The sequence below is a fragment of the Glossina fuscipes genome, unplaced genomic scaffold (assembly GCF_014805625.2).
Source record: "Glossina fuscipes isolate IAEA_lab_2018 unplaced genomic scaffold, Yale_Gfus_2 112, whole genome shotgun sequence".
In the NCBI taxonomy this organism is placed as follows: Eukaryota; Metazoa; Arthropoda; class Insecta; order Diptera; family Glossinidae; genus Glossina; species Glossina fuscipes.
In genome coordinates, this window is record NW_023998455.1 from 8,907,636 (window position 1) to 8,922,381 (window position 14,746).

General features: G+C 35.3%; 1 protein-coding gene across 7 annotated transcripts; it reads right to left on the reverse strand.

The window, feature by feature from the left end:
• Window positions 1-1,364: 1,364 nt before the first annotated feature.
• LOC119639371 lies at window positions 1,365-10,791 on the reverse strand. Of its 7 annotated transcripts, none has more exons than XM_038036698.1 (8): window positions 10,435-10,791; window positions 7,431-7,622; window positions 4,917-5,283; window positions 4,598-4,842; window positions 3,481-4,374; window positions 3,117-3,354; window positions 2,720-3,039; window positions 1,365-2,674 (listed from the first exon to the last, which is right to left on the reverse strand). In XM_038036698.1, exons 2-8 carry the CDS (start codon window positions 7,619-7,621, stop codon window positions 1,705-1,707), a joined length of 3,225 nt encoding a protein of 1,074 aa, XP_037892626.1. In that variant the 5' UTR covers window position 7,622; window positions 10,435-10,791; the 3' UTR covers window positions 1,365-1,704. The 7 variants fall into 7 exon arrangements, with proteins under 7 accessions (XP_037892626.1, XP_037892625.1, XP_037892622.1 ...); XM_038036697.1 differs by having other exon boundaries at window positions 3,117-3,372; window positions 4,917-5,280; window positions 10,435-10,790; XM_038036694.1 differs by having other exon boundaries at window positions 3,117-3,372; window positions 10,435-10,790.
• Window positions 10,792-14,746: the final 3,955 nt, after the last annotated feature.

The following is a 14,746-nucleotide window of genomic DNA, read 5'->3' on the forward strand; positions in this document are numbered from 1 at the left end:
TACTTAGATCGGCCTGAGGTAGAGGTACCTCTAAGCGAGGTAAGTGGTATTCCGTGAGCGGTCCTCTAACCTCCGTAGAGCTTAAAGTTAGACTGTAAATTCTTTAGCATTAATTCTGCTAAGGCACAGAAACGGAAATGTAGTCGAATAAAAAAGTAGCGAATTTCGCTCAATCGCATAACGGCTTGCTTATTTGAAGTTCTCCACGGAAGCCATAGGTGTTCAATAATTCTTTCCAAACCCAATAAAATTGTTGTAATTTTTTTTCAAAGAAAACTAATTAAACAAGATGTGCCATTAAACAGCTTTGTTGCTTTAAATAGAAAAACGAGTGTCTAGATTAGACTCTTCTTAATGCACCAGTTTTTGTCTTGGTAGCTTCACAGTTCGTTTGATTGCTTGCTCTTTTAGAGCAGAGAAATCTGAAATCAGAAAAAGAGCTGCTGCCTGCTTTAAGAATGAAAACGAGAGCGCGGATCGTATTGACTTGCTTTACTTTTGTGAAGAGAGAGTTTCTTTCCAAATGCATTATATTTTCGTTAATTCTTTCTCTTTCTGTTGTCGTTGCTCGTCTAAGAAATTCCTTTCATTATTTCTATTCCTAGTTGTTATCATTATTGCAATTGCTTGTGGGGATGTCTCACCAACTGCTACAGAAGAATTGGAGATTGTTAGGAAGACAATTTAGCTACAAATTTAGTGGATCGTAGATTAACAGGGATATTGAAATAAGAATTTAATTAAAACCTAATTAATCAGGAGATAACTTCCAGTTTCTTTGTGAAGGTATTCGAAATATAAGCAAAGAAGGCCCGTCGATATTTGAATTTTTTTGTCCAGCACTTGTTCAGGGGCAAAAAAGTATGACCATTCATTAGGAGAGAATGAAATTATAAGCATACACACGCACATGCACAATAACTTGGTCTTTGGTTTACTGGTGTTCTTCATCTATGTAGCTTTAAAATTTTATCAAAAATAGCTTCCGCTTATCTTTGTTGAGAGCTTGAACAAAAGCAAATTACTTTTCGCGCTTGCCCCAGATTTGCCAATTTGTTGAAAGAATGCGTGCGCATGGGCAGTAATTGGAGGGAACTAACCAAGCAGTCTAGGATAAAATAAAATTCAATATAATAAAAAATTATTAATAATCCGTGTATATATTGCACTTTAAAAATTGCAGTTACAGGAGCAAAGAGTTAAATTACACAAGTGTTCGAGAGAATAAAATTATGTAGGAAATTATTATTGCACATATGGAAGCGGAAAAAACATTGCAACTTACTTAGCATATAAATATTTATTAATTGGCATTTATATTGCACAAAATTCGAATGAAAAGCTGTAAATGTTACGGTCAAATAATAAATATATGTATAAACGTCTAGTAAATATAAAATAAATTGTATCTTTTTTTTCTTCTAAATAGTGATTACGTTTCGCAATAGAATTACGTCTAACATCTTCATTTGTGTATGTGTATGTGCGTGTACGAGCAATTCCATTGCGAAACATAAGCTTCTATGGATTGACGTAAATATGTACAAACAAAAAAAAAAAAAAAAAAAAAAAACAAACAAAAAACACGAAGAAACATAAATTCTTGCGTTGTGTGTACATTAAATATTAAATAAATTAGTCATAACTTAAATGCATGTAACTGTGAAAATAAAAATTATAATAGAAAAAGACATTTGGAAAATGTTATGGCAAATATCCTAGAGTCTCTTCCAATGAGGCACTAACCGCACGCATTGATTGATAATTGTTTTGGAAGTTCTCACGCAGTATAATTTCCTTGGTTTTACTGCGACCACTATGTACTGACGCCGCCCGAGCAATATTCTTTTCGATGTATGACAATTTACTCAACAAGTCGTCGGCACTGCACGACTTTTGCGACGAATTTGACGAGAGTGATCGAATGGCGGTATTACGTTCGTTGTGTCGCCCTATGCTAAACGATTCTCGTTTCCGGTACGAATTTAACAGTTTGCGTGTTGCAATCGAGTGCGAGCGACAACTGCCTACGTCCTTTGAGTTCGCATTTCCCTTACAAAGACTTTTAATATCAGTTGTTTGGCTAAGCTTCACATCCGCAAAGATAGCGGCCGCCTCAACACTTTTCTTAACACTTAATGCCTCTTGTGGCTCCACCGATTTTGTATTTGCATTAATATTAAAAAGCTCGTAGTCCAAACCCAGTTTGTCAAATGTTTTGCAAACGTTTGAGCGCGACTTGTGGGACTGGTCTCTGACATTCTCTTCTATTCGTTTGTGCATGTGCTTCCGTTCATTTTGTTTGCAGTAACATTTACTGGCACTTTCGCAACTATCTGTGTCACACCAGGTGGTATCGGAGTGAATATTACCTGAGTCTTCCTCGCCGCTCTCATTTCGATCTTCCTCCTCTACCATCGAGCAATAACATTTTTCGTCCGATTTACAGGAAATGTAAGAGCTACGTTTGTTGTTATTATTTTTAAGTTTATTTTTTTCCGATTTCTTAGAATGCTTCCGATCGGTTTTTCGTCGCAAATAGTTATTGATTTGTTTCGCACGTAAACTGCAATAGCATCGGTCGGCAGACGTGCAAGTGCAAGCTTCCGAGTCGTAGCTGCATTCGGAACATGATACGTATCTGCGATTATCACAATTACATAAGATTTTAAAGCTTTTTTCATAATGTTGAAGTAAACTTGTGCCTGGTTTTACTTACCCACTGCTACTGTTTCTATTCATCCCGAGAAAGGCGTTTTCTTGCTGAACAACTGAAACATCTGAACCGCTCGTAGTCAGTCGATTGCGCTGGTGTTGTTGGGATTGATGTAATTGGTGATGCCGGGCATGAGTATTCTGCCGGGATGTAATTGTGGGCGACTGTATAATAGTAATAGGCGGCGGTTCGGATTTACGTTGGTTGGCCAGCTCCTTGTTACGTGGTGGTTTCGACGACTTTCCACGACAGGAGCGAAACTGGCCCAACTGAAAAACCTTTTTTAAATTTTTTGTACCAAAGATTGCTGTTTTCACTTTTTTCTACAACGGAGCCAAATCAAAGGATTAAAGAGTTTCAGAGAGATAAGTTTGTGTACATTCGCGAGAATAGCACTAACCTGTGAACCGTTCGAGCTTGTCTTTCGTTTTTGTTTTTTTTTTCTCTGACGGCGCATAATATTTTTCGATCGTTGAAACAATTCATCCTTTGTCAAGGTAACTGCCAATTTCAGCAGAAACTCTTTATATATCGGTTTCAAATCGTTGAATGACATGCCATCAGCATCAATTATGGCATAGAGGATCTCATCCAATGAATGCAGATTTTCATGCAAGCGGAACTCGTTGAAAAGTTCACTGAAACCGAGTGGAGAACTACAAACATAATTCAAAACAAAATTTATGGAAAAAAATAATTGCCAAACTGAGTCCCGCTGAAAGTATATATGAGTCTTCCTTGCGACTATGTGTACATATACCTACCCGCCTCCACCGCCACCACCACCATTTAACTTGTCCGTGTGACGACGTGCTGCTCTGGATTTATACCGCGTAAGACCTCCCGTGTTCAGGAAGCTACCGGATCTCGGTATTGCAACACGTGTCAAGATATCACCATTATTATCGTTACTGCGAAGTCCAGTTGTATTTGCCGGCGTGTCACCAATGGCCACTGGTTGTGAATTGACTTCCTCAATTATTTTTGATGCTTTATAAGCGGAATCAACTGTCGACTTTCTCGGATGAATTGATTGGGAACGATAGGAATTTTTTTCGTTTGCTGACAATCTTTCAAATTTCTTAATAGCATCTGATATACTCGAATTACTATGGCTGCCAGTATTTAATTTACGGTCGATCTCTGCGGGTATTGAAGTTGGTATCGGAGGCGCCCGTTTGGTTTTGTGGGACTTACGTTTCCTCTCTTCAGTTGTGGTTTCTGCCCCCTCGTTGATAATATTACTACTCGAGCTTAATGAGCTGCTGGAGACGCGCTTTTTACGACTAGAACGTGATGTTATTGGCGCAGCCAAGACGCTACCACCCGAACTTCGGAGTGAAGTTTTGCGATCCCCAGTTGTATGTTGTGAGCACTGATGATAATTCGAACCAGTTAAGCCTGAGCTGCTTGCAATACTCATACAACTGACTCCATTTTGATTACGCGGTGTACGCCGTTTCGTACTGCGATGGGTATTAGAGCTAACATGTGACATAAGACTTTGATAGAGTGTAGCTGCAATAACAATAGCGTCTTCGGTGCTTTTGCAAATGAAACCATGACATTCAAGCATTTTGGAAACTTCAGCAGAGCGCATAACTACCGCAAAAATTGGTGCATGAGGATTGCTCGATAAACGTTGCTGCTCTGGTGAGCTAAAACATAAGGCAATACAGTGCATATTTTTAGTTTGCAATCATTAAGAGGAAACTTGTTATATTTTAATGCACACAACCGTACGCACTTATATTTGTGCAGTGTTAAGCTTTTTAAAACGATTATCTCGTAAATGCATTCAGTTTATATATATAAATCTATAATTGCAACAAATTGTGTAATTTCGGATAATTATATGGATACACAGTACGCAATACGCACCTGAGAGGTTGAAACAAAGAATTCTTATCAATGTTTTCAGGTGATGTAATCAGTGGCAGAAATGCTGCGCCACCGTCTTCTTTAGACACGACAAACTTTACTGCAGACCATACCGCTATGTTATGAAACGGCGTTATCTGGCCGTCATTATTTGTGTTGGCTCCACGACGATTATTGCCATTATTTGAGTTAATTTTTATGCGCAAGCCGTTAGCACAAATTTCTAAAAAACCAGATTTTTGCGTCTGAAAGATATATATATATATGCGAATATATATAAGCATAAAGCTTCGAGAAATAAATGACTAGTTTGGCTTACTTTGTCAGCCATCTCACGGAAATACAGCTCTCTTAAAGGCTGTTGTAAGCCTTGTAGACTGGTAACTTTTTCCTTTAAGGGCAATGATCCTAAGCAGGTGACCGGAAAGCTGCTGGTCGCATCTTTAGCAACATCAGTGAACAACTGTTCGATTTGCGCTTGTACACTATTGCTAATGCGTTGCACATCCTTCTTAGTATTATCAGTCAACATTTTGGACGCCTCGCTTGACTCGTGCAAGTAACTTGTAATTGAGCGAGCACTTTCGCCTGCAGTGCTGGCCAATTCACTGCGTCCGTACATAATGATTGAGCGAGTACGATGCGAACCTCGTGGATCGTCTAATCGATTGCTTCGAACTGATCTACTGATTATGAGCAGAAAACAAATAAATGATCCTTGTGTCTAAGTCGAGAATATGATAAGAAGAAGTAAGTAAATAAACATTTTAATACTAGACATTGTAAGCATGTCCCGAGATGAGGATGTAGCTCATTTTCGCTAGTTGATTGATAAACGTGCAGTAGAAGATCTACGATACGACTTACGACATACGAATGCAACACTCAGCACGTAGTTGTTCGAGGTTTTAAATGGAATCGTTTGCAACTAAAACTTTAAGACAAAATTTTTCACTATATAAAGAGTTTTAAAGAGTTTTAAAGAGTTTGAGTATTAAAGAGTTTGATCGTCAGTTGATAACGTCCTTTGACATGTTTCGGCAACGAAGGAATATTTTTTGCTTACATTACGCTTCCACCAATATACATTGTCCCAAATATAAGGTACAGAAATCTTCTCGTCTTCATTGGAGCAAAGTTATTTAAAATCATCAAAGTTGAAGTTCACATTGCAGGAGATGAGGAGGAGGTGGGTCTCTGGCAAACGAAAATTACGATTTCTTAGGTCGACCTATGTACAAAATCTGTTGTCAAGGCTGTTCATTGTCGGATAATAAAAGTATTTATAAGGCAATCTCAAAGGAGTAGGATAACGACACAAGTTGGCTTTCCCGCATTGCAAGGGGACCACTAAACTCTATGTGAATAGGAAGATTCGAAGATCGAAACGATAAAAATTTGCCTTTAGGGAAGCTACAAACATTTCAGTTTCACTGGATTTTGTGCTGTCAAGCAAATACTTAGCCCTCTGCTCCTCTTGTGTAAATTGGATGGGAACAATCAGACACACATTTAGGTGTTGTGATGAGACCATATGTTTTTCCTGTAATTGCTAAAGTGGCGTGAAGTGAATTTTTACACAATAAAGAATAAAACACAAGGGCCTTTTTAAGTGATTAGACAGGCTTTTCTATATTTGCAGACAGTTTCGGTAAGTTAGAGCGTTAGTGAACTTTTCTCAACGATCTGACAGGATGCGATGATGTGAAACGTGCACCAGCTTCTATTGCTCATTTATTTGTAAATATCGAAGATGGCAGTCTTCGTCGTCACTTTCCATAGCTTTTTTATAGGACATATTAAGAAATAGCTAAATGTATTCGTTGCTTTTTTTTTACTTTCGTAAAGACATTAAATTTAATAGCTTCAACGTTATAAAATGTTTGTGCCTTGGTTATGTCTCTTACACATAACATAAACCGCTATTTGACACAAAAATTCTTATCGATCGTTATAATAAAGTTCAAGTACCACAATAAGAACAGCGTTCCGGTTTCAGAGGAATCTCTTTGGATGTATTTTGTTATTAAAATAATAGAGTAGATGATTACATTTTTATTTGTTCTTTTTAGAAAAAAAAAGAGAAAATAAAAACCGCTTAAATGAGGTCGGTATAATTGATGGCCAATAACCATAAATTTATTATTAAAATACTTTAAAAACCATAGTAGAAGTATTTTCCACTACCAGCTGAAACACAGTGAGTAATTTAGTAAAGCATTAAACACACGCACAGACACAACTCGCATATGCGAGTGATTGTGTATGTGTGCATGTGCAGTGTTTTTTAAAATAAAAATAAATAAAATAATTTCAAGGTTTACAATAGCAAGAAAAAACAAATGAAGAGAAGAACTAAAAAAACGCAAAAAAAAAATGTTTTTTTGAAAAGAAAAGCATAAGTTACAAGCTTCTCAGACGAACCTAAACGCTTACCGCAACCTTAAAGTTTATAAACATTACTAGTAATAATTTTCTCGTAAAATAAGGTCAAATCCCTTCTTATGTTTCGTCCAATATATAGTACAATGACGCTGTGGTCTCATGCGAACATAGTCGATCCGGGCATTATATACGGAACCAACTCAGATGACAGTATTCCGATGAACCTACATGTCTATCGTTCGGTTTCTCAAATTCAAGCCGAATGCTTCTTCTTGAACTATGTACATGGTTCAGTTTTATTTTAACAAAGAAACTTGATGATATTCCACATGATTTTAACGTCTCTCTTCCATTTACTTTCTTTTATAATCGCAGCTCACTAATATTCTTGGATCTCTTCATATAAAAGATAAAAGGAAAAAACCTCAATATACTATAAGTTACTTACCTTGTATCATCAAACATAAGATCGATTTTCAATTTGTAAATCGAATTGCGGCTAACACTGGAGGAGGATTCGTGATGATCGCTTTCCAGTAAATGAAATTCTGAGGAGTTGCTGCCATTGGCTTTACGTGAACGAACTGAATTCATTTTTGACATAGCAACCGCTTGTTTATCCGATTTGTATGTAACCATTCTAAGTTTAAGCAAAAATACAACAAACACAAAACTATAGTTAATTAGATTTGTTCATTACATGCCTTAATTTAATCCAAGTCTTTGCTCCTTAACCCTAAACTCTCCTATTTTCGTATTATTTAGATATTCATGGAACGGTAAAAAGTTTTATGCACAATTATAATACAAGCGAAGGTAAGAAAACATGACAATATGACAGGTAATCCGATGCCAAAAAGCCCACAACCATCTATGCATTGATGGCGAAGATTCAACGCTGCTGGTCATGGGGGCCGTTTGCTCGATGTGCTACGGTACACACCACCCTGTCCTATATACATTATGATTCCATAAAGCAATTATATATGAAAAAAGTAACCGCGTTTTGTATAATATTTAATTCAAAGTTTGCGTGACTTTTAGGATACCCTTCATAACCCCGGAAAGGACAAATACTGCTGGGAATGTGGGAACCAAACAAAAATAAGAAATTCGCGATAATTTCAAGAGTCCGTCAAGTTTTTAATCATGTCTTGCAAACATTAGTTAATTCGCCTTGTGTAATGGCAGATGAAACACTTTGAATCGTTTCGATAGTAATAGATATCTAAACAATGTTACAAAATCATGCAATTGAACAATACGTGAAATGCAACAAAATTGTATATAACATGTTACTGACAAAGCGCTGATATTCCAAGTATTCGCTTCGCAGTGTTGTTAAACGGTGTTGATCTCGTTTTTATAAAACAAAATTTTACATGTTTTTATCAAATATGCACTTGTTGTGTTTTTCAATACCCACCGCTCCAAAATGGTCGTATATCAGATCTGTCATTACGTCTGTAACTTTCAGATATTTGCCTTGGCAAGAGATTACTTAGATACGTTTGCCCCTTTGAAAAATGGTCTCGCCCTCCTTCAGCTCACACAAGAAGGGACAGTTGACTTAATTTAACTGCTTCGATCAAATGTGAGAAGCGTATAGTAGACAGAGTGGATGAGAGGGAGGCGATTTCTAATAGCTAATATAATATAAACCGAAAATAATGAATTTTTCAAAATATTTGACGCAAGTATTTGTGAGGATCAAGTTCAACGCATAGTGCTGCAGCACCTTTAACATAAGAATTAAGAATTTTTTCTATAATCTGTATGGATATGCCCAATAGTGAGAATCTATTTGTATAACATTTCGTCGTTAACTTAGTTGCGAGATGAAAGTGGCGTAAACAAGATTCGACATTCACTTAATTATTAGTTCTTCAGGTATTTTATCCGCACATTCGTTGTATGATGGTATGCTTAGAAGTAGTTTAAATGGTATACACTACAGTGTTTGAAAAGAAAAAACCAGGATTTTATAATAGTTTGATAACATGCAAAATTATTAAATTACTTTTTAATTATTTTTAAAAATTAAATATTTTTGGTTACCCATGTTTGGTTTGCTGGTAGTGCCTTTTAGTGCAAAAATTAATTAAATAAAGTCTTTGAATTCATCCTTAAAGTGTCCGGAAAATCTTTAATTATATTTATGAACACAGCAGTGACAATTGCGAATTGCTAACACCTTTTCGGCAAAAAATTGTTTATTTTTTTTAAAAATTCGTTACGAAATTGCATTTCGAAAAGCGGTTATCAATACACTTTAATTAAATTATATTTATTGCAATCACTTGCATTCTTGTTCGGTTTCTTGTTTAACGTTAGCTACATATGATTATTTTTGTCTGTCACATAATATTGTATTGAAGCAATGCACTGAAGAAGGCTGGCACCAGTTTCATATCCAACTAACTACTCGTTTTCTACTATTAGTACCGTTTGCCTTTTATTATTTTACTTCTTATTATTTTTACTGCTCTTGTTTACTCAACAGCAACTAAAATATGTGAGTGGAGAAGAAAAAGTGAATTTAGCAGAAGAATGCATTAATTATTAAACTCTCTGAAGAAGAGTTTTATTACATTTTTAATTGCAAGAGCTATTGTCAGATATGTCTAAACATGAAAGTATGATGTTTTTAGTTTCAGTTAATGAATTACACAAGTAAACTCCCGCCAATAAGTAAAACGCGTTGTTTCACAGCGAGTGCGCACGCACATATGTCGATGAGCCGAGCATAGCCACGCTGAATGAACCCAAAGCGGTGTATCTAATATGGTTAAAATAAAAAGCCAAGACAAGAAGACGAACAAAAAACAACAACAAATATTTCGATAACAAATTTACTTAAAAAAGAAAATAATACATTTGATAATAAATTACATACATAAACACACACACACACACACACACACATACACGTTCAAACACATACTTTTGCGTAATCATATATGTACGAGATATCGAGCCTACGCACTCTGATAGGGAATTGTTCTGAGCGTAATGATTAGGCAGAAGCTGAGCGAAGATGGTTGTCATCTCTGGATGGATTTATCGACCACGTTTCTGTTGGGATATGAAACTTCGACTTCTGACTTGAATATCATTTACTTTTTTTTCAATATTGTACACACACAGATCCGTACATATAAAAAATAAGTGTTTATGTATTAATATGCTTCAGTTGCGTTTGTTGAATGCTGTGTTAATTAATTTTTGTTAGCTGCTCCATCTACGCACACACAACTATATAGTACAGATGTGTGCCTTTATGGTAATATATATGTGTATTTATATATATACACATCTATATGTATATATATGTATAGATGTATATATGCGTATATATATATGTATACACCACTACAAATAAGTGTACGATGTTACCCTTGTTTCAATGACTTTTGTCTTCATTTGGTCATTTCGTTATTGAAGCCACTTACGTGCATTTTGTTTTGCTTAGCTTGCGCACTTCGCCTCTATACTATTGGCAATAATGCCCGGTTCGCTATGATCACTAACTAAAACTTTTAAGTATAATGCGCACACATCAATGCTTACATTATATTATGCATTATTCACATATTCCGTTTTCGGTTCAAGTGGCTTCATTCGCGTTCGCTGTAAAACTGATTGAATTGAATGGTTTGCAGCTTGTAATTGAAATTGCTTATGGCTGCCTTATTGCACATATGTGCATATTCACTTTACTTATGCGAGAGAGTAATGTAGATAAGAAGTGTAGTATATGATTTTGTAAAGAAAAAAAACAACAACCATAAAGTGACCAGGTGGTCTAGACACTTGAACATTTCTAACTCTTTTTTCCTGATAACTTGAAATTTATGGTTTTTTGTGAATTTTTTCTAATGAAAATATCCCGCAAAAATAACTTTAAAGTTAAGCTTAAGGTTATGAAGCTCACTGGTATTCTCAAATTGGAATTTGAATTTCATTATTTCAAAGATTTGTCGCATTCGCCTCCCTATACAAATGCTTACGTAAAGAAGGATCACTCCCCTAATAAACGCATTCAGTTATTGGAAAGAAAATACTTATAATCTTAATAATGTGCCATCATTAAGGTCCTCTAACATGACATGGCCGAACTCTTTTATCGCTTGTCGACTTTTCCTATCACCTTGAAGATATGTTATGTCTTTTGGACGCAGTATAGCATACAGCTTGTAGCTATAAGCTGGTAGCCTTAGCAATAAGCAAGTGCAATAAGCACTTCGTAATGATCTAAATAAAAAGAAAAATGCTTTCTAAATAGATGGCCACTATTTGCGCTTTATGTTCTCAATAGATTGCATATCTCTCTTTTTGATTTACCGTTTACTATAAAATAAGCGCAACTTTTCCACACCAAAAATATCCTCATCTTTCCCGGATTTATCTATAGAGTGTAGGCAGATAAATTTCGAAATTAGCAAACAGTAAAACAAAATGTAATTACTATAGCAAATTGCATAAAACTGGACAGTAAATATAAAAATTTTTTAACATTTTTTGGAGTACCTTGAAATCTTTCAACTATTAATGTTCAAATAACTCTTGAGGGCTTTTGCCCCGTACTTGAATGTTTACATATTCGTTGCGGCTAAAGTACAAAAATAAACACTTTCTCTTGCGAATAAATTTATGCAATTTTTTTGCTGATTTATAATTGAGTTCACATTTGCCTAAAAACTGATGATAGTTTATTTAATTCGAGCATTTTTCATACGCCAGCTACACAAGCGCAGTACGGTTGTATCAAATGTGTGGGTGTAGTCGGGAAGGCGCGCATAGATGTGCAAATTTAAACGTATTTATACATACAGATGTTCGTAGATGCCAAAGAAGATGTTCATCTTTCAAGATAATCGCATTTTAGTTGAGTGTAATAACTTAACATTGAAAAAGGCCTTCGAATTGCAAAGTTTCACTTAACGCGTCTTTAAATTCATTGTAACTTGAAAAATATAAACAAATACTTTCGCCAGCTTTTTAATTAAGAACAGAATAGTTCCACAGCATGACAGTTTCTTGTTGTATGCATTTACTTCGGCGTACGTTGGGCTACAGTGTTTTTTTTCTCTTTTCTTTTCATATGTAACATCCCGTATTGTAAATCATATTGTATGTATTTTAAAGCAACGGTAACGATGTACTTTTCTTAGCTGGTTCGTGGATCGTGTTGCTTGTTGGGTGGGTTTGTAACAGCCGCCTTTAAAATGTGTCACAAATTGAACTCGATAAATTTGGCTCACGTCAAGCTCTCTCGCGCTTATTTTCTTTGCAAATCTTGCAGTTTCGCAACAAGTTATAAATCGCATTTGCCGTCCCGGATATGCTCACACGATGCACGTTCAAACGTTTGCTTAATCGACTGTAAACACTCGTACAATTTGTTGCCTTCGAATGAAAATTATGATAGAAACATTGAATAATTTCTAAATGTTACTAATGCCTGCACTGCTTCGTGATTAACCCTAAGCGTACCACGTGTTTTCATAACGAATAATTGCATGATGCGATTCTCACTCACTTATATAAATCATGGGACTAACTAATTATTATGCTATTATTTTTGTTTACATAATTTTGAATTACATAAAAGAAAAAAATATGTTTAAAAGTTAAAAATAAAATGTATTTACTGATGAAAGCTTGTAATTCGTAAAGAAATTATGGTATATAACACTGCTGTTACTCTTTCGAAATGATTCCTCAAAGCAGAAATGTAGCCATCGACTTTAAATTTGGCGGAAACATTCAAAGTTTTTCTCAACACCATTATAAAGCCAAGAAGCAAGCTTCAAAAATCCCATAAAGTATATGAATGCTTTGCCAGATTCAAATTCGGAATGGTCCTAAGCACGTCCGTCTTTCTGTCTACCCAACTTTGTAATATCTGCCGTCAATAACCTCTCATAAGCAAAAATGAAGATATTGTCTACAAATTTGAATTTGAAAGAAGAAATTTACCCAAAAGACGCTCCTGCTACGTTCCCACGCCCCCACAACAAAAACTGTAAATACCTTCGCTTTCCGTATTTTGTGCTTGTTACTCCGTATAAGTCTTCACTTTTGTTCTGAAAATAGGAAATAGCAGCCGCGCGCATCCAATATTATGGGGCATGAAAATGCATTTCCTTTCCTTTTTTCTAATCCTCTTTAGAAAAGCGGCGATTGGTGTAAAAGATTCAAAGATCAAGACCGAATATAATTTTCTTACATTTAAGCCACAATCGACGCACGATCAAAAGATTGCACTTATATCTTAGAAAGAGGGAAAAAATCAGCCGCGACCCCTCATTATATTATTTAGCCGAACTCACAATGCAAATTGTACGAATCGTAACGAAAAAAATTTCAATTGAATCTTCTTCCATTTAATGAATTACTTTATGTGCATCTAATCATATATATCTATATGAATGTAAGCATATACACTAATATTTTAAATGTGCGCGCTCGTAAATACAATTTAGTTACACATAAATAACTTAAATACATTCATCTTCGATAAATGTTTTCCTTCCGTTTTCTGGGCCCTTCATGCATACTAATCAAGTCTGAAATTTCATTGACAGATGTGCCAAATGGGCAAGTGTTTTGATTAAATGCGACTTGGCCAGCCAAACGTGTTATATCGTAATTTCGATATCTAGATTCAAGAAAGTATTTTCAAGATTTCATAATGAGCCAATTTTCGCAACCACTTATGAATATTGATGATGAAGTGAATGCAAAACTTTGTGTCTACATAATAACAATATTACATATTTATTTGTTTTAATCTCTTTCAAATTGGGTAAGTTTCCGGCCAATTGGACTTGATTAAATGATCCCAGAGCCTGGTGAGATTTGTAAGCATACAAGTGTATAAACTTCTAAAGCGTTTTCGTTTTCTTTTAAAGAAAGTATTTCTGAATTTAGATATTTTTCTGTATATTTTTTTTCTTTTTTATATTGCTTGCCTCGAAAAATATTGGTTAACAATTCATTGACGTTAGCGGTGGCAAAGTAATAAAGTGTAAACAGTCGTTACGTTTGCTGTTGAACAAACTTGCAAACTACTTAAACACACTACAACTTAAACAGACAGCAATTAAGTTTGAGAGCAACTAGTTTAGAGGGTTGCGATGAGTAACAGCTTTTAAAAGAAACTCGCTCTAAATTATATTTATTTAGTTTTATTTGAAATGACAAAAACGAAAATATGCTTCAGTTACAACAATAAGTTCTTCCGCTTTGTTCGTCATCTCATCTCGATTAAATGCCTTTCAATGCACATTAAGTGACTGCTTTCACTTGGTACACAATTTAATTTTAAACCATTTAGACTAAATTGTATATGAAACTATTTGCTTAAATGCATGCTTATTGATGCTAATAATAAACAGATTAAGCGACATAACATAAGATGATAATTGGCCACACAATTTCATTTCCTCGTGAAATTGTATCAACCCGTTTAACTAATCAACTCAAAACTCCTCAAATTAAAGTTTAACTATAAAATCGAAAACGCAAAAAAAAAAAAAACGGTTTGCTTGATTTCTGTTAAAGAAGTAAGAACGCTATATTGCCATTCTACACCACGCTACAGTTGTTCATAAAACGATAATTTTCAAATCAAGGCAAGTGGTCGAAAAAGGGGTCCGATCCGGACCATTTGCAACAGCGTTCGTCCTTGGAGCAATACACGTCGGTGTACAAAAACAAGGTAGACAGACGGACAGACAAATTTAGCTCGAATTCAAA

Coding starts and splice junctions, on each gene's coding strand:
- LOC119639371 (XM_038036694.1), bottom strand. CDS start 7,621: ATGGTTACATACAAATCGGATAAACAAGCGGTTGCTATGTCAAAAATG. Junction 5,284..7,430: donor CTTATGTTTGATGATACAAG/GTAAGTAACTTA, acceptor GCTCATAATCAG/TAGATCAGTTCGAAGCAATC. Junction 4,843..4,916: donor TCCGTGAGATGGCTGACAAA/GTAAGCCAAACT, acceptor TATATCTTTCAG/ACGCAAAAATCTGGTTTTTT.